Source organism: Astatotilapia calliptera, chromosome 7 (genome assembly GCF_900246225.1).
Source record: "Astatotilapia calliptera chromosome 7, fAstCal1.2, whole genome shotgun sequence".
Taxonomy (NCBI): Eukaryota; Metazoa; Chordata; class Actinopteri; order Cichliformes; family Cichlidae; genus Astatotilapia; species Astatotilapia calliptera.
The window spans coordinates 11194582-11215326 of NC_039308.1; the positions used below are offsets into that span (position 1 = coordinate 11194582).

Consider the following 20745-nt stretch of genomic DNA (forward strand, 5'->3'; position numbering starts at 1 on the left):
TTCTCAACACATGTAATCAGATCACAGACACCTTCTGTCCAACCACTCAAACAGATGGGCTCGACTCTTTAAAGAAAAAAAAAAAAAAGGAAAAAAAAAAGGCATTTATTAGCAGATGTGTATGCCACTGAATGTATATTCAGGACTAACAGGAAGGGGAAGAGTTTGTCATTTACTCACATATTCACATTGCTGTGCCAAATTCTTACAACAGTATAAATAAAACTGCACACAACCTGCAGTGCCATCAGTGCCCCTTGGTATTTGTAAACTATGCCTCCATTTGCTTCTTTCCTCCACCTCCTGTTTACTGATGACAGCACAAGATGCTAATTTTGCACAAATTGGGAAGATGCAGCAGCTGATGACACCATTTTGGTTCACGAGTCTTTTAGTAGGGGGAGGAAGGAAGATGAGGGAATAAAGCGGGAATGACAAAACCATTAACACAGGACAAATCTCATAGCATCTACTGCACCTGCTTTTAAAAACACACTGAAGTCCTCACTCACACACAGTACTTCAAAAAAAGGCTGCCTCAGCTATTTACAATTAGGTCCAATGTCTGCCTGTGAAACACACCTGAGACAGAAGAGTTGTCCCAGGACAGTTACTATGAAGCTGCATATTGGCTGGACATATAATCTGGTCTAGTATGAACATGAGTGTCAGTATATCCAGTCTAGTCACAGTCTCCTTTGCATTTATCTTTATAACTGTCACTTTTTCTTTTTCCTTCAGCAACGCAAATTCAAGCAGTTGCATATTCGCAGCCTCAACAGAAAGCATGTTTTTGGTGAACATTCATGTTATGATAGTCATAGATGGTCTCTTAAATAATTCTAATCATTCCTGTCTCTAAAAGTTCTGAAGCCTGATTTCTTCTTTGTGCTGGAACAACCTGATTCCACAAGACCGTGTTTACAAGCACCGCTTCCACTAATGGTGCCACTAGTATTAAAAAACAAACAAACAAAAAAGAGCGGCAGACAATAACCTCCCCAAAAAAGAAAAAAAAACCCAACCCTGATTAAGTAACTCATTCCAACATTGCTCTTTGTAATACTGCAACTACAGAGGTGGTTCCACTTTTAGTGCTAAAGTCACATAAACACACAGGGTACACGAAGCAAAGGATTTTTTTTTTTTTTTTTTTTTAAATGACGATGACAATAATTTGTGTATGAGGAAACATCAGTCTGAAGGCTTCCTGCAGGCGGTCAGGCGTCCAAAGAGTTACAAAGAGTTCATTGCAAAATTGTGCCCATTTGCTCTCCAATGTGCTGGAAAAGCAATCCTTCAACTGCGTTTTTCTTTTTTTGGAACTCACCAGAAAATAATAGAGTCAAAAATAATAAAAAAGGAAACATAACTGACCAACACACATAGTGGTTTATTGTGTCTTATATTCTCATTTAGTCACGGAGTTGTGGTTGTTGCTCTTTATTATGTACAATAATTTATTAGATTAGCTGTTCTAAAACTGCGTATTCACTAATTTATTTATTTTTATATATTTATTTTTATTTTTTTTTCTTCTTCTTCTTCTTCTTTTGCACCTGTTAAAGGAACATGTCTCTTTTCCTCATTTTTACTTAGAACTGTTGTATAAATTCATGAATTTCATTACAAGCTTATGTGCTATAAGAGTTGCAAATGTTCCAGAGGTGTGTGTTGAAAGAAAAAGAAAAAGACATCAAAAACTCACAAACGCCGAGTGAGAATTTCAAGGTCAGAAATGACTGAGAACATGGGAGGCCCAGGAACTTCCATCATCAGTGAAGAGGGAAGGATTTGTAGGATAGCTGGTGGGCTGACAGTAGATGGTGGTGTGGGGCATTTAGGGGTGATGGTCGAGGGCGAGTTATTCTGGACATGCGTGATGGCGTTCATATCTTGAGGTTCTTTATAGTTTCTGTTCTCTTCTTGAGCAGATCTCCCACCTCCTGTAGGGAGCGGAGGTAACTGCACTGCACCTTATCCGTAGCAGCTTTCGTAAACGACACTTCCTCCTGAAACACATGAAAGAGGAGGTGAAACCTCACAGTCGGGCAGGAGATACTACAGTTAAACTTTGGATTTGAGGCTTAAAAGATTTAAGATCTGTAATATCCAAACCCTGTTATGTCTTTCTGCAAATTAAGGTATAAATTCAATCCTAATAGAAAATATCTAATGATTATGTCTGTGAAGGTTTCTCAGTCATCCAGGTCATCGTAGTCAAAGGAGCTTGCAAAGAAAAGCGTCTGGACTTCTTTAAGTTGCTTGAAGACGTCTTCAAGCAACTTAAAGAAGTCCAGACGCTTTTCTTTGCAAGCTCCTTTGACCATCTAATGATTACTAGTTTCAGGCAAGAAGGTCCTGGGTTTGAATCCACCATATGGGCGGGGCCTTTCTGTGTCTGTGTCGTTTCTGTCCGGGTATTCCGGCTTCCACCCATGGTCTTCTAAATTGCCCATAGGTATGAATGTGAGTGAATGATTATCTGTGTTAGACCTGTGACAAACTATCCAGGGAGTATCCTTCCTCTCGTCCTATGGCAGCTGAGACAGGCTGGAGATTTTGTCAGATACCAAACCTGTGTTTGTTTCTATTTAAAGAACAAAAACAGAACAAAAACATATTTTTCTCTGCACTAACCTGTGTGTATCCTTCCAAGGTTAAAGTGGACAATTTAAGTGATGTCATGGCAGTCTCTTGGCCCTTTATATGCTCCATGGCCTGTGTCAGCAGGTCTTGCAAATTCCCTGTCAGCTCCTGGAAGCCACACATCACCACTGGCTGGAAAAGAAAAGACACAACAACAGTGTTCAGGGCAAGTAGGTGGACAGCAGAGTATTGTTTATGAGTCCATATGCAGATACAGTACACCTAAAAATGGAAGGAGTGAAAGGGGAAACTGTACCAGAGCTGTGTTTGCATCCTTTTTCTTCTTTTTCTTTTTCTGTAAACTAGTCTTCAGTGGTCGAAGGATCTTGGCACAGTAACTAGCCATCCACAGGACTATGCACACAGTCTGAGCAAAATAAAGTGGTGCATATTATAGACAGCATGAGATTTGGTAGGAAACAAGTTGTAAACTGTGTGTGTAGAAACTGAGATGTTTCACCTCAACAAAGAAGACTAGGTTTTCTAATAAGGACGGCTGGGTTTTTAATTTGCCTTCTTTCATTTCCAATAAATCTCCTTTGCATTTATTCAGGATTTCTGTGGACAGAGGAGGAAAACATGAAGCATCCCAGATGTACAATAATGTTTATTTTTGATAAAGAAAACCATCTAGTGACTCACCTTGAAGCTGAACTACTATTGATTTGAAACCGTTACAGATCTGTGTCTGAAGCTCGGATGACCCATCTAGGAGGGTAAATAAGGAGTGGAGAGAAGAAAATTATCAGGCTAAATCCAATTAGTTTGTTAGTCTTCATGTTACCATTGTCTCTTCTTACCAAGTCCAGCCGTCTCGAGCTCATGTAGGTGGACAGACAACTGCAGGGCTGCAGCCTGACACTGACAGCTTCCACTGGACAAAGCTAGGACCAGACGGGTCGAGGGTGGTCCCAGGAATGGATACTGGAATAACAACATCACCATTACAGCAAAGCACTCCAGTCCGCGCAAATGTACAGCAAACGTCATGTGAAAATATGGATGATGTAGAGATTTGGTCGAAACTCTCATCTGACCACTTGGGGTTGCTGTAAATTAGGTTAATTCCAGTTACCCTGTGCAACATGGATCCAATACATTTGGGGAGGATGTTAAAATTGATACATGATGATAATTAAAAGATCATAAGGTGTATTCCTGATCAAAGAGTTTCTGTTTAAGATCGTTTCACTGCTGACTGGGACACGGTGAGCACACCATCACCACACACACACTAACCAGCTGGAGGAGATTTCTTGTTGAAATATTGTGCCTTCGTATTGTTTGATTCTTGAATCTAAAAATAAACTGTTAGTTGCCCAACAGTCACGATTTTAAAACTCAAATCGGACAACTCTAGACTAATGCACTGGCTCCTTCCTGGAGAACAGAATTCATTTTGTGCATTTTCTGGGCAAACGTGTGGACTAAGAAATAGACAGTTGAGATTCAGACTTTTTTGTGTCTAAAAGAAAAATCCTTCAAATTCATTAGAATGCATATGCCATCACCTTTCATGTTTAAAAACAATAAATAAATAAAAATAATCACTCTTTGCCTTCTCTTTCATGTATTGCTGTGAAGTGAGCCTTTGTATATGGGACAAAGGAGTCAGTGAGGTTGACTTCAACTCAAATGTATTTGTGTAGTACAAAATAATACAGTCGCCTCAAGGCACTTTATACTAAACGGTAAAGACGCTACAATAACAGAGACTTGCTTGTTTGTGTGCACCTGTATGTGTTTTTCTGCCATCTGAGCTGCTGTCTGTAGAGCCTGGTTCAGCTGGGAGAGCAGGCTGCTGAGAATTGAGGTCTTGTCTCCCACTCCGTTCTCATTAGATATCTCAGAGTTTTGCTGTGAGGGCATATGTGCCAACGCAGCCAATGAGGCGAGGAGGCGAAGCGTTAGAGAACGTATTCTGAGCCACATGGACTCTTCCTCTAGAGACTGACGTCTGTGTTCATCTGTTAGCTGTCTGTAAACAAAAGAGTAGCACAGGGTTGGATTGGAGACTGTGAGTGAGTACCAGCGTCTCTGTAACCAAAACCCCCCCAAAAAAGGACTATACCTGTCTTTAGGATCCCAGCACGTAAAAACAGTTAGGTCTCTGTTGTCCCTCATACTATCCCAGGGGATGTCATCCTCTTCTGCAGACAAAGACATGGCCTTCACACTCTCTTCCAGACTCAAGACACTGTAAAACAGAAAAATGCAACATCACAATCAACTATAGATAGAAATCCACAAGTTTATGTAAATTAGTGTGAATATTCTTACATATCAGCCTCAAGGAAGAGGTCGAGCAGCATCCTCTCAGTGCGGACCTGGGCAAAGTGCAGCGACTGGTTTAACCTGTTTCTGAGAGCAATGAACTCTGGGATTTTCTCAAACGCTCCATACTTATATGCCTGGATGATATACTCTGAGGTCTGGTGGAAAGAAGACAGAGGCAAAGGAGAGATAAATAAGGAAGGTAACGTAAGAGCAGGAGATCCAGTAAAAGTCTCTGCAGTTAAATCACAAAGAGGGATAGACTTACATCTTTCTGGTTCGAGTGGAAAAACCTGAGGGAGAAATTACAGGACTGGGAGGCTGCAGCAAACTGACCCAGTGACTCAGCATAGCGCGTTAACAGAAAACTGCAAAAATTAAAAAGATGTTTTTAATTAAAGTATCTGAGTCAAAGCTCAGATAATTTCCTTGGGGATTAATAAGGTATTCTGATTCTGATGAGGGCAAGGACACATTCATCCGAAGTACAAAATTAGTCCGAACATTCTTTTACTCCAAATTAGGGCTGCCACAAACGATTATTTTGATAGTCGACTAGTCACCAATTATTTTTGCAATTAGTCGACTAATCAGATCATACATCCATTGGATGTAAAACGTACAACTTATTGCAGCATGCATCTGCTCTTATACAGCCATCATTAGCTTACAGCTTTAAGTGTTTAAGGTCTGTGCTAACTAACAATAAAGACAAGATGATAGTTTATTAAATTTTAATGAAGTTTGCAGATTGTTTCGGTGAAGTTTAATAAACTCAGCTGTCTGCTCCTTGCTATCTAAAATATAACAGGACACCGAAGTATATTCTCGAGCATCTCACACTTCTGATAATCAGTTGTCTGCTTGACGTTTATTCAGCTGTCTAAAAACTATAACTTTAATCTCAGCCAAACCGATTTACTCAGGAACAAATAAAATACTGAAAAAAGCCAAACAATAACATTTTAAAGTTATCTAAGTGACTTATATATCATGTTTAACCTGAGTAGCGAAAGACGGTGGTGGGTTTGAAAACGACTTGCCGGGAGTCCGGTGTTCTCACCGAGCCTTGAAGTGAGCCTTGAACCCCGGCTAGCTATCAAGCTGGTGGGTAACAGACGTCTCTGAAAACGTCGGCGCGCTTTTGAAAATATGTGGTGTCTTGATAAACTGAGCAGATATTTGAAGTTTACACAGCTACATTCTCGCCTGAAAATATTTTAAACATTTATTTTGTGACCCAGAAAGAATAATAACAGTAATATTAAAACTAACTAGATGCCACCATTGTTGGAAACTGAGCAGGAATTCTGGGATAGGTTGGGCCACGAAGTATACACCCGACCCATCCTTCAAATCTGGGGAAACGAAGGGTGCATTTGTCGGCCGCATTTGTCAGTCTTCGTCGTGTCACTGTAACGTAATCGGCCTACAAATGCGGGCACAGGAGGATGCGGGTCCTGAATTTGGACACAGCTACGATACCGGACACTGCTTCTTCTTCTTTGGGGATTTAACGGCAGCTGGCATCCTTGTACATGCAGTGCTGCCATATTCTGTTTCAGTCCATTATTACACTCTTAAATCCTACTTATTCCTATGTCTTGTGGGATCTTACAAAGCTTCAAACAACGCGTCAACTATTAAATTAGTCGTCGACTTGTGACTAGTCAACTAATCGTGGCAGCCCTACTCCAACTTTTCATTTGATTCAATTTTATTTTATATAAAATTGAATTGAAGTCAGTTTCCTAACTTAAGGAATACTATAGATTTTATGTTGCAAACGATTGAAGCAACTACCAATTAAAGTGAAGTATGCTGTTGACCGACATATGACATGGTAGCAGACATGTTAGATATATAGTTAACTAAGCAACCGGAGCCTAGAACGCCAAGGAGCGACCAACCATCGGCAACAAAGTGTTGTGTGACGAGAAATCCGCTTTCTTTCCATGTTTCACCACAGAAACATGTTCTGTACTGACCCTATGGTGTCATGCTGTACATGCTTGGCATCCAGGCTTGAGTAAAGGTCCACTACAGGCTCAAACGCTCCCAGTCGACAGTACAGGAGCAGTAACAGCAGCTTGAACTGGGCGTTGGAAGGACTGTGAGATAGTCCCTCCTGGAGGAGACCCAAACACTGCCACATCATGTCCTCATCTCCTACAAGCATACAGATACACACATTTAGACACATCACATTACTGAGAGACAGGAAGTTCTGCACTGAAAAAGAAAAACTCACCGGTCTCTGTCCATAAGTCAATGTATACATGAGCGGCCATGAGACAATACATATCAGAAAACTGCAGCTCCGTCTTTAGAGCGTTCTTTCCTGTTCAGAGAGACCAAGAAGTCAGAACAAACAAAAACATGCACAAGGAACACAAGAAAAATCTTTAAAAGTGTTCAGTTCTTGTACAGTAAAGTCACCCTACAATTCTTAGAATGTTGACTGCAAACGTCCAACAAAGTCACCTTTATATCTTAAAAAACATGCCAAATATGACCAAGAAAAGTATGCTTGTCTGTAAAAATGAAAATGAAAAAATGAAGCCAATACCCAAGTGCTACACGTTGTATATGAAAGACAGGCAAAGCCACTGTGATGTCACCTACCGGTTAGTGAAGACCTATCTGAAACCTCAAGCTGAGCATTTTTACCTTCACCTTATTAGCTAACCGTAAACTGAGGGACACTATCTGCTCATTGGCTAACAGCTTATCAATCATAGCAAAACATACCCTGTGTGTATCGTCCCTTTTTATTCAAATTGGGACCATAACTTACAAAATGGCCTTTAGTTTGTACTCAATATTGGTCACTGAGACCACAAAGTCATTAGGCAATTGCTGCATACGTGTCTATATATTTGGATGTCTTATTGCAAACATCACAGGAGCTCCCTCTTGCTAATTAGAAAGAATACATGTTTGCTTTGCTCTTCAGACCCAGAAGCTACATCCATCTGCAGTCCATCTAATAGCCACTTTGGGTTGGCTTAAACCAAACCAAAACAAAAAAACCCCCCAACATCTTAAAATGTCTTGTTTTAGTAAAGTAAGTAATACAGATAATTAGCAGGTGCACCTGTGGTATCAATTTGAAACTCCTGAAGCTCGTTTCATTCTCAAGTTACTGCATTCATAAACTTAAATGTCCACATTGCCCGCCCACCTCAGCTTTTTACGGCTGTAGAGTAACAAAACAAGACAGCAGCTTAAAAAAACCCCCAAACAAACAAACAAAAGAAAACAAACATCTGACACTTGAAAATTTTAAGTCCGTAAACCAATAGATGACATAACGTTACCAATGTCTTTCTATTTTACAGTCTATGTCATGCATAACTGCAGTTTTATAACTTTATTGAACACACAAAAATGTATGAAAGCACTTTTTTATTCCTGGAATTTCTGAGAAAGAAGCCCTATTAGTAATCAACTATCAGCATGTTCAACTGGATGCTGCTGTTATCAGAAGAAATGTGCCAGCAAACAAGGAAGGCATTCACACTTTGCTGTTGACAACATCACATATCTGTCTGGCTCCACGACAAGATTTCACACCTCTTGGCTGTGGAAAATCTGATGATCCTGAATGAATGTCAATCTTATGGGTCTAAGAGTGAATAAAAATGTTGCTCTCACCAAACTTAAGCCCATGATGATAGTGAGCCTTAAGCTCTGTGATAAGATGAAGTTTGCCATCCACGTCGAGGGAATGATGCAGCCCTAGTGCACGGCTCAGCTGACAAACACACAAATGCCTCTGCAGCGCCTTGGTGTCCTCTGGAAAAGCAAATCCTTCCTCTTCCTGGTTGCCCAGTGGAACTGCTTCACTAAGATGATTAATGAACTAAAAAGAATTCAAAGACAGAAATGTGTTTCACGACCATGCTTTTCATTCTGCAAGAGGCAGTTCCACAGTTCTGCTTTAACTTTCTCTCACCTGAACGTGCTGCTCAGGAGACAGCAGGTGTAGGTATATTTTTAGGTCAGTGATGCAGCAGGGCTTGTCTCCAAACTTGTTGAAGAATTGCACCATTAACTCTAAAGGCTCACCTATTTATGGCCAACCAACAGACTGTCAGACTGAGGCAACAGGACATACATAAATACATGCTTATTCAGTATATGTGTGTGTGTGTGTGTGTGTATGTGTTTTACCTAGCAGGCTTTCCTCAGGACAGCCTCTTTCTCTCAGTCTGTGCATTAATTCAAGACGAGCCAAGTAAGGCCCTCTGAGTGAGCGGGACTCTTTGTTGTCCTCCCCCTTAATCCTCTCCTCCACAAACCTCACCACCTCAACCACAGTGTGATGTACTGAACCCTCTGAACAGCTACAGGATGGACAGAAAAAAAACAAAAAACTTCAGCGTGGACAAGATATAATATTATGAAGAAATAAGAGATAAATTGGACATATATAATATTATATAATGTCTAATTTGGAAAAAACATATCCTCTATAAAGTTTGGAGAACAGCACAGCAGACGGTCATAGACACAAGGTGTTCCACATCTTGTTTGTCTTGCTGAAGGATGTGTGTATTTTTTAAATTAATAATTCATTTAATAATTAACACATGGCTTTCAGCAACTAGTAGGGATTTTTAAGGTTAAATATGCCTTAGTGAAGGGACTTTTAACCACAAGGTTGGGCGATTGGACGAATATATCGACGATAGACTCAGCTTTCCGTTGATCGTTTTTACAAGAGTGATTTATTTATTTGCACATGGGTAAGTTTGCTGATAATGTTGGTTGAAGCTAAGAGAAGCAGCTGCGAACAGATGCACCCTCCTCAGAGTGCGCTCAAATGCAGCGATTCATTTACTCACAACAGAAAGAAAGAAAGGCAGTAGCCTATGTTCAGAAAAACACAAAAATATTTTATTTAAATAAAAAAACCACAATGGTGGGGAGGGAAACAAAGAGAAACTGGCTTCTTTTTTCCACGATAACAGTGTTTATAGGCTGTTCCAGAGTTTATCTGTCTTACACACTCGATCAAACAACAAAAATTAAAAAGTTAAAAATCAAAATGTCTCTTTCATAACATAAAAAACCCCAAAAAACAACTTCCAACGTAATGTTAAGTCTTTTGTGCGATTTGGCGCATCTCAAATATATAAATGAACAATCCAAAAAGTAGCTATATTAATACTGAAACAAACAAGAAAAGAAAGTCAATTATTAATTATTAAATATTAAAAAGAAATATTCCTTCCAAACCAGACTTACAAATTCTAAACGCGCAAATCAGTCCGTACATGGTTATACTGCTCCTCCCATCAAAAAGTCAGCGCATGCGCAAATATATTCCGTCCAATAATCGTTGGTTATTGGACTGACGATTTTTGGTTGGAAAACCGAATTGCCCAACCTTATTTAACCATCATGTGTGGGTTTTGTTAAAGTAAGGGAACAGATGCAGAGTTCACACGGATGGAAATCTTTATGCATTCAAACTCAAACACCTGCGTACTCACTGTTCGCCTTCTTCTGGCGGGCTCCACGACTGATCCACCAAGTGAAAGAGAGAGTCAAAGTAAGCCGGGTAGAACTGCCAATCATCAGGACTGCAAAGAAACACATTTTTTTGGTTGTTGTTGGCTGATATCTGTACTCCATCAGAAGTGATGTGCATCGACTGATGCCATGTTCTGATCAGTTATTGGTCTTGGACAGCTTGTGCACTGTTAAGATAAAACTCACTCACTTTTTAAGTAGCAGTTTGTGGGCCAAAGCGTTGCACTCTGGCCAGCGTTGCAGTCGCTTGTACAGCATCATACATTTGTTTTCTCTGCTCTGCAGCTCACTGGTCAGCTTCTCTGTGCAAAAATACAAGTATTAGCTGAAGAGGAATTTCAGGATGCACAGCATCAGATTTATAAGCCATGTGTGCCACATTACTTCAAACTATCCCTGTTATTTTATTGAGAATGCTGTTTAACACTTTATGTTCTCACTACAGCTTACTTTAAATATAAATAACTTTTTCTTTTTCCTGCCAAACATGACTGATACTATTTCAAAGTGTTAATGTCACATGGTCAATTTAAGAAAGTGTGTGTGTTTGTGAGTGTGTGTGGGGATCTACCTACCCCCAAGTGGGCCCCGGATCACTTCAAGGGCCTCTACACATTTCCCCAAGCGCTCTAGGATCATAAAATACAGTTGCACCTACAGAACACAAAAGTTAAAGTGAAAAAGTAAGGACTGTGCAATATTCTAACATTTGTATTTTCATCTTAAACATGTATGCAGTTAACACTAAAGTGCAGAAATCAGGGTTTTTTTTTCTGGCAATTAATGTGCCATGGGTTTCATTCACTAAAAGTTTTTTTAATGCCAACATGACTACTGTAACTTAAAATATAAGACTCTCTCAGCTGTTAATGAAAATCCAAAGGAAATTCTGAATTTTAAAAATAAAAGTTGAGTAACTGGGATTTTGCCAGAATCCTGCTGTCCATTTAAGTTGGTTTCCATTGTCATAACACTGAAGTCATAAAGCCAACATACTCACCTCTGCTTCTGCTTCAATCTTTTCCTCCTTGACCATTTTTTCCACCATGCGTTCAGCCAGAGGCAGGAACATGGTCTGAGCCAACTTTTCATCTTGGGCTGAGATTGCCTTAGAAACAAGCACACAGTACTTTTACTGTCTGTTACCAATCATTCTAATATTTCAGCATTCATGTTATAAACGCTTTCTTGTACCTGCATCACAAGACTCATGACCGACCAAAAGTAATAGGGATTCTTCGGGACAATTTTATACAAGGCCATTCCTGCCTGTAAATAGGAGGATGTAGCCATTAATACATTAATTCTGCTCCTAAATCAATGGAATTCATTTTCACGTAGAGCTGGGCGATATGAGATTTTTTTCATATCACGATATGTTTTTTTTCATTTCAGGCGATAACGATATCTATCACGATATAGGCCAAATAACTATATTTGTAAGATTTAAATGTGCCGTTGCTCACAAGTAAAATGTGAAATAATCAGCAGCTTGTTTTTATTTAAATATTTATTTCCCATAATAAGTTCAACAGGGTAGATGTACTTAAGGAACATGAGACTTTTTCAGATAAATAAAGGCAAATATTGCAAACTACACAAAAGGCAGCCGCTAAAGCGTTTAAGTTTCAAAACAGAACAAACGAAACAGACTAAATTGTCAATTCCACTTAGAAACAAAATATTAATTCTAAAAATAAATCTTAGTTTGTTTTACAGAAGAACAGACAAAACTGACTAACTTTTGTCAATATCAAATAAACTGAGAACTAAAAGGAAATTCTCAATCTCTCCTTGTTGTATAGCTTAGCTTTTCAAACAGTTTTAACAGTTACTTTAGTCTGACAAAAGCCGAATGACGAATTAGCGCTTCCAGTCAGAGACTGAGGCTACGTCCACACGTACACGTATTTTTGAAAACGGAGATTTTCCGTTTTCGTTTTAAAAAATAATCCCGTCCACACATAAAGGCAGAAATGAAGGAAAACGCTGCTATGAACATGCCAAAGCAGCAGGTGGAGCGAGATTCCTAACCGTGCAGAAATGTTGGCCAATCAGAAGTCTAGAAGCCTCGGTGGGAAAAAGTAAACAAAGCTGGGGCATAGAAGCAGAACCGAGTCGTATGTGTGGAGGGACAGTAACTGTGTGTATATGTAAGCATTTAAACACTGCAGAGAGTAAAATTAACAGTAACAGTATTGTAGAAATTCATTTCACCGAAACAATAACGTGGCGCACAGTGTGACGCATGCACCAGTTTATTGTATTTCCAGACTTGCTTTCGGCACAATTTACAGTGCACGCTACTCTGTTTTTTGTCAGACTTGAAATAGCCGAAATACCTTCACACTACGGAACTTCTATGGCTCTTCCGTTCGACAATCTCTCCGGCATTGGAACCATCATCTGTGTTCCCTTCGGTCACGCTCGGTTGATTTTTCTAGTCGGCACACTCATTTCCTCCATTACCCGCTGGCTGCTTCCCAAACAAACACACGTGCGGCTTGGCACTTGTGCTGTACCTAACAAGTCACGCGACGTGACGCTGCGGCTGTGATTGGTTCGGCTCTGCGCTACTTAATTTGGATTGGCTGACCTTTTTTTTTTTTTTTTTAAGAGGACAAGAGCGGCGAGGTCTATCGCGATAGCTTAATTTCTCTATCGCGTAAAAGTTATATCGCGATACATATCGTTATCGTTCTATCGCCCAGCTCTATTTTCACGTGAGCCCATAAACCTGCTTGTTGCTCATATTTGCTCTTTTTGAGCTGTCTCACCTGCTGCATCTTTTTGTATTCTCCCACACGAGCGTACGCCATGAAGAGGTGAGAGTGATACTCTTCGCTTAGAGGAACCTTCTTCACTGCAGCCTCATACAGCTTGGTGACCAACTCAGCTGTGGACAACACACATATTCAATATTCAGTCATCCAATGTTAATACCAGCTTTCATGTGTGCGCATATATACTCACGACGATGCATCTCTCTGTACAGTATAGTCAGAGCCTGAAGCGAGTTGTCATCAGTGGGCTCGAGAGTGGCCACTTCCTGGGCTAAAGTGAAAGCTTCATCCTGCTTTCCAGTCCTCTGAAGGCCAATCGCCTTCAGGACCTGGAGGAAGCAGAAAAGACTGAGTTATAAAACTGAATGAGAAGGAAAAGGCAAAAAAAGAGAAAAAGATAAACATTACAGATTTCATTGGCATGAATAAAATGGCAAGCCATTGCAGAGGTTTTCAGTTAGAGCTAGAAGCACAATGGCAACCCAAACAAAGGTTTTCAACAAGACAATTCCAAAGACAAGGATGCACTAGGAACCTAAAACCTTCTGATGTCAAAAACAGTTTAATAAACAAATTAAATTTCTGCTGTCTTGATCATTTTAGAGCCCCACCTGTAACACTGCAGCAGTGGCCCACCTGTAGTTCAGTGTACAGTGTGCCTTAAGCATGAATTCACAGTACTGCAATGATACTCTGCCACTTTGGCTGATGATTGGCTGATTGCTTGCAGTCTGGGAATGGCCCATCTGACTGCAGAGAGCTCTTTCATTGATGGAGGCAGTGTACAAAGTATGTAATATAAGTGATGGTGATACAGCTTCAACTCCAGGATGAAACTTGGAAATTTTCCCAGCTTCTGGCTTCACTTGGGAATTGGATCAACCCAGAATCAGACTCTTCCTTTTCTTTTTTAAGAAACATCAGGACCTTCTCATGATTGCCTGATGCTGACTTCATTTTTTTTTTTTTTTCACGGTGAGTTTTCAACTAAAAAGCAAAGCGTTTAGTGTTTATATATGTTACGCAACAAGTTCATATTTGAATTTCCTGTTGCTTTTTTGCAGCGGTGTGAAATGGCCTTAACTGTTACTTTGCTACAGGCTGCAAAAAAATAGCGAATGCCAACATCTTTATGCTTTTGTTGTTTTAGAAAATAATTTTGAGATGAGACTGTGATTATGACTGGATACCATTGTCACACCTTGGACATACAGAAGTCGTTTGATCATATAACACACACACACACGCACACACACGCACACACACACACACACACGCACACACACACACACGCACACACACACACACGCACACACACACACACGCACACACACACACGCTCTGGAGAAAAACAATGCTGAGAGACAACAATGTGGAAACTTGATGGGCTGACCCAACACACAAATACTGGATGTGTGTTACTGTGTGTCCAAGCGGACTTCAAAAAGAGTATAACAAGAATAAACGCTCGGCCGTCGGGTCTCCTGCCTTCTGTGTAACCAACAGAGTATTACTGAGGAGTTAGAACCAACAGAGTCTCGGGGACTAAGGATGTAGACCTGCTACATCCTTAGCAATCTTATTTTTATTGAATGAGCCACATTGCTCCTATTGGCTTGCCCTTCTCTGTCACTCACAGACCTCTTGCTGAAAGGGGTGAGTGCAGTAGCATTTAAAGCTACAGACACACAAAAAAAACAAAAAACAAATAAACTGGGGTATTCAGGCATGGTCCAAAAAAATTGTGTGGTATTTAGTAGAGCAGGGCGATATGACCAAAAATATTTATCACGATATACATTTGAAAATTTGCGATAACGATATAACTGACGATATAATTGACACTAGACAAAATACTTTATAACTCCACAACTTTATTAGTGCAAAAACCCCCATCAATGTATTTTCACTTAAACAAGCAGCTGTTTTTTTATTTGCATTAAAGTTATATAAAAATTTAACAGTGCAAATGCAAATTCCTTGCTGACAGTTTAACCAAAAGGCATTTCCAGTGGAAATTGGCCGACATATCCTCAGCATAACCATGTATAATATCCACAAAACTTAAAAAGAGGTTATACACACAATACGGTAATATTATGTTGAAGCACAGTACGTATCACTCCGCGAGGCTCCTGCCTACGATGCCGTAGTGCTCCGACAATCCATCAAGCGGTGCGGCTTCGTAGCTTAGCAAAGTTGTACTAAAACATTTGACAGATTTTCCAGCGCCGTGTACCACATAAAATTGTTTCGAGGTCAGTAAACACAACCAGAATTCATACATAAGGCACACGGGATTATAAGGGGCACTGTCGATTTTCAGAAAAATCAAAGGATGCCGTATTTTCCAAACAACACGGTAATAACGATGGGCCATTAGCATGCTCTACCAAAAATAGTGCTTTGTTGTGTATCTGACGGACGAAAGCTAAACCAGTTCCACACCACTTAAGTTGCAGCATTTTTACAAACCAATTCTGGTTCATCCGTTTCATTCAACGATCCGCTTTCGCTCTTCTCATTCTGCGTCACCGCCATGTGCGTATGTAAACATAGGCACTGCGCATGCGCGTTTTACCCATATTCTATTGCGATATTTCATTTTCCTATCGTTGCCCAAAATTACACCAGTATTATCGTGAACGGTATGATATAGCCCAGCCCTAGTATTTAGTGCTGAAACTTGTAATATACATTCTGAGAACAGGGAATAACACATGTCCCTAAGTCTTAAGATATGGGACCTTAACTTTAAAAACAAGATGGGAGAAAAAGTCACTCTAATGAGTCTGACCTACTCAGTCGTCATTTATCAGTTTTAAAACTTTCTTACCAAGATCAGGAATCCTACCAATTTTTACATGTTATATTAAAAAGTAATTATTTTGTTATAACTTGGTAGCAATACAGTGAGAGTAGCTGAAAATAAACATGGATCTAAGGGTGGGTGGTATAAACGGTATACGGTAGAAACAATATAAATTTGGCCAACGGTAGAGATTTTGACTATACCACTCTATCGCGATAACGCATGTTGATGTCGTCATCAAGCTCCGCCTGTTTTGGTTGAAAGCATTGCAGCAGCTGCAAACAACATCATCTGCAAATTATGCTGGGCGACAGTAATAGCAAAGAGTCGAAGCACTTTTGGAATATGGGGAAAGCCAAAAACTGCGCTTCCTCCACTTCCGTACCATTGATTCATTAATGCTGAATTCTCTCGCGGCTGCTCTATTCCCATGTTGTTGCAGTATATTAATGACTAACCTCGTAATGTGGATGGATTATCTCAGTTGTTCTCCTAACTGAAGTTTGGTCTGTTTATAGCATCCTACCATGCAATTGCATTTGTCCCTAACCACCAGAAACCCTCACGTTAACTTTTATCGAGTAGAAAAAAGTTTGCGTTCATCCTTCAGCTTCACTGTGCTAATGTTATGCTAACGTAGCTGTTTTGCTAGCGTTCAAGTAGCACATCATTATATACGAGCTAGTCCCTAGTAACCCTACAAATGTCACTGCTGTTTAGTTTTCTGTCTTCATTTATGTTGAAAGTGACAGCAGAGCTGCACGTTTTAAGTTTTTCAGAAACCTCTCAGTCAGAACATGCTATATCATGTTTAGGTGGAAACTAGCGAGCTAACTTCCTGCTAACTTCTAACTCCATTGAATTTCATAAATTCTGTTTTCATGGATGTCTGGATGTTAAACTTAATTGTTACACCTGGTAAAGCAGCAACACTGATCATTTTATTAAAGATGAAAAAATTTAGACTGTTGTTAACTCTCAGTGATGCCGCAGTGTTCGTTTGACTTTGGGACCTGAAGTTGACAGAGTTTTGGACCCAGATTACTCCGCAAGGCCCTCGACTACGGCAGCCGTAATGCTCCGACAATCCATCAAGCGGTGCGCCTTCATAGCTTACTAAAGTCGTACTAAAGACAGATTTCTGCGCACACTGTCGATTTTTGAGAAAATTAAAGGATTTTAAGTGTGCCTTATAGTGTGTAAAATACGTTCTACAGAAGAAAAGAAATATATCGCGATATATATCGTTGCCGCACATGCTTCAAATTATACCGTGATATGGATAGTAGGCCATATCGCCCAGCTCTAGATCAAACCAGTAAAACAGTTTATTTTGGTGATCTGCAGCGGAGATGAAAGTCAACTTCAAATTTTCAAACTGTTGGACATCTAAAGTGTTACCAGAGTGAGAGTTAGCCGAGTTAACTGAGAGAGTTAGCTATCATTGTGGGACTGAAAATCCAGAGTGTCTATAATCCCAAGATTAGTAAACTCAGTTTTTACTAACACCGGGATTATACTTTCTACATCCTTGAATTTCATTAGACGGCAAGTGTGAGTGTCCACATCAATGTTTTTTGTGACTGTGCAGACTGCTCCGAGAATTTACATTACAAATATACATTCACTCTAGACCGGGGGCTTCAAAAAAGCATAACAAGTATGACTACTCAGCTATCAGGTTTCCAGGAGGCTTTGTCCGCAAATAAGTATAATGGAGGCCCAAATCTGCCTTTTGGACCATGCCCACTTTATTAAGAAGAGGAAAAAAAGGGGACAAACTGAACAGCAGTTTGGGAAAATGGCACAGCCCCACTCCTGAGACATGCTGAACTGACAAGTGTACCTCTGACCTGTTGTCCAGACGTTATTTTAATTCTGTGACTTTAAGACAGCTGTCCAGTCCTGCTGCAAATCTCTAATAGTGTGCATGAATATTCCGCTTTACAGGTGCTAGATGTGCATGAATCCACTGGATTATTGCAACACCTGTAACTAGCACTGAAATTCAAGCCTGAGCAAAACCTTGATGCGTCCCTCTTCATATTTTGGGACTTCAAATAATGTGATTATTAGAGCAGATGAGCACTGACACTAAAATTTTATAAAATATACTGTTTTTAATACATAAGCTCCACTGACCTACAGACCTGTACAGGTTCCTTGCAACAGTGGAGGAACCCTCACAGAACACCAACAGAGCTTTCAGCATGAACAGTCATTTAGTCACCCACCTTGGCACAGTGCAGGTCCTTATGTTTCTTCAGCAGTTTATCTGCCTGCTGTATCGCCATTTTGTTATTGCCATTATCAAGGTAATCTGGGAAGCACAAGAACAACATCGCTTTTATTTAATATTTATTTGGGGGATTGACAAAGTAATTCAGAAACTATTTTGGTTTTGGATTCATTTTTTTCCTGTTTTCTAAGCAAAAACATCAGAGTGGGCCCAGCTTATCAGGGTTCGTGTTGCAGAGCAGGATAGTATTTGCAAGGGTCTGGAACGCTGTTTAAACAAAATTTGAAATTTTACCATATTAATCTGAGTTACAGATGCTTTCACGTCTATCTGACCTGTAAAAATGATCGGCAGATAATGAAAATAACTGCCAGTAAATCTTTCACTATAATTAAATACAGCTTATCTTAGTGAATGGTTAAAGTACGCGCCTTCAGACATAGACAAGAGATACCTCAGTACAGCTGAGTGCCAAAATTAACCGTACCAGACAGCAGTGTGCTTATGTCATGTCTATTCTCTCGGTTTAAACTGTCATCACAGGAGGGAAAAGTTGCCAAATCCTACAGAAACCAGGGGAACCCTGAGGTGTACTTAAGACCCGGTATTGATCAAGTTTCAGCTCTAAGTTGCAGTGAAACTGCAATAACTGCATTACAGTTTAAGCTTCACTCCCAAAGTAACACGGGGGGGGCGCAAAAATCCCCCGCGCGCACACGCACACAGATATGTATACACACATAAAACAATGCGTATTTTCGGTTTGTAGACTTGAAATACTATTTATTTTCCATCAGTGCAAAACTAGCAGTAAAAGAAATTAAAACAGCTTCAACTGGTGTGAACTGTTTTAATTTCCCCTCACGGAACAACACCAAATAGTCCATTATTTACGTTATTCATCAGCACTGTTACTGAAAGGTCCGCGAGCTGACAGCTAGCTAGCAAGCAAGCATTACATCTCAACCGCTAGAGTTAGCTTGAAGCATTGTCCTTAAACTACTATGAACCTAAATTTAGCTGGGAGTTAACAGTGGAACCTTCAGTCTGCTACAAAACAACTAAAGCGTCACAGTGGCGTTAATCGCAAAGGAAATATATGTCAGACAGTGGAAGCCAACTTGCATCAACGAACAACTTTTCTTTTTCTCAACCTGCAGCATGTGCAGGAGCTTATTGATTGACTGCAGCTTAGCTGACACACTAGCAAGCTAAGCTACGCTACGCTGTTAAATAGCGCCCATGAGCTAGAGGAGAAAGCACTTCGACTTTGAGAACGAGTCAAGCCGAACGACAAATAATGTCCACACGTTTCATTGCAACAACACCACCGAGAATCTCTATAGATTTAAAAGGGACAGGCTGTTTCATTCAGAGACCCGACACTGGAGATGTGTTCTACCCCGGCTTGGTTGAAAACCGGGTAAGGTGCACTGTCATTGGGCGCTGCGGGCAGCAGAGTCCGTGGCTGCAGCTGGAGGGGCCGCATCGCTGCCCCACGACTCCAGCAGCCTCTAGTTTAAACATATTCTCCAGGACAGGGCACAGCTGTGTTTACCGAACCTACACACACAAAGAAATGTGTAACTTTCCATTGAAAACTTACCGTATATAGGTCTGAGCCTCCTGTCGTTTGGATCTTGCACATGGCCTCTCGCCGCCATGGTGTAGTTTACCTGCTGAGTAGATGTTCACGCATGCGTATTCGAAGCGACCTCAGGAAAGACTAAAGGATTTTATTTCTCGCTGAAAACGCAAAAGTATTGTCAGGATGAAACCTGTCTCAAGTTTTGACTTTAAACCTATAATAATACAATATGAAAAACAGACAGCTTGCTAACGATAAAAAATTTATTTCATAGCCAAGGAAAGTAGTTTTAGAATAGTTCGTGTATTTGTGGCAGATTAAATGTTTCGCTATCCAGATAGATAAAAAAGAATTGTAAATATTGTTTAGCTGTGTTTATCACCTAATAAGTTAAAAAAAAAAAAACCCAGTTAGGCTGTGACTCAAAACAAAGCTAATTCGGGGCCACAAATTGTAGTAAGACTGGCTATTTTACTAATAATTCAGATTTAGTCAAAGCCCGGCTTTTAAGATTTTAGATCATAATTACAAGTTAAAAACTGAAACGTATTCAATCAAAGCTCAAAGTTAACAGATACAAAGCACAAAAGCAAAGCCAGCATTTTTTTACTATAGTTTTTGTAAGATTACAGGATGACCCTTGTCATTTTATATATTTAAAATTATTTAAAATATATAAAATATAAGCTGAATACTCAAGAACAGAGTAAAATAAAACCATATTCTTATTTCAGCCTCTAGGGGTCGCCCCAATAGATCATCTGTCTCTTTTTTTTCTTTTCTTTTTTTTTATTGAAAGAAATTTTCATATACAAAACAAGTAAAGGAAACAGACCAGTTTTTTTTATTCATATTTGAA

General features: G+C 39.9%; 1 protein-coding gene across 1 annotated transcript; it reads right to left on the bottom strand.

Annotated features, from left to right (window-relative positions):
- Positions 1–1373: 1373 nt before the first annotated feature.
- On the bottom strand, positions 1374–20027 carry naa25 (N-alpha-acetyltransferase 25, NatB auxiliary subunit). Its single transcript, XM_026173043.1, has 24 exons — positions 19905–20027; positions 18294–18379; positions 13438–13576; positions 13242–13360; positions 11659–11733; positions 11465–11572; positions 11040–11118; positions 10655–10766; positions 10425–10514; positions 9100–9272; positions 8882–8994; positions 8581–8788; positions 7175–7264; positions 6912–7092; positions 5192–5291; positions 4930–5081; positions 4721–4846; positions 4384–4627; positions 3450–3573; positions 3292–3357; positions 3110–3207; positions 2906–3016; positions 2641–2781; positions 1374–2012 (listed from the first exon to the last, which is right to left on the bottom strand). The coding sequence occupies exons 1-24, from the start codon at positions 19960–19962 to the stop codon at positions 1890–1892; spliced, it is 2916 nt and encodes a 971-aa protein (XP_026028828.1). The 5' UTR covers positions 19963–20027; the 3' UTR covers positions 1374–1889.
- Between the last annotated feature and the right edge of the window lie 718 nt (positions 20028–20745).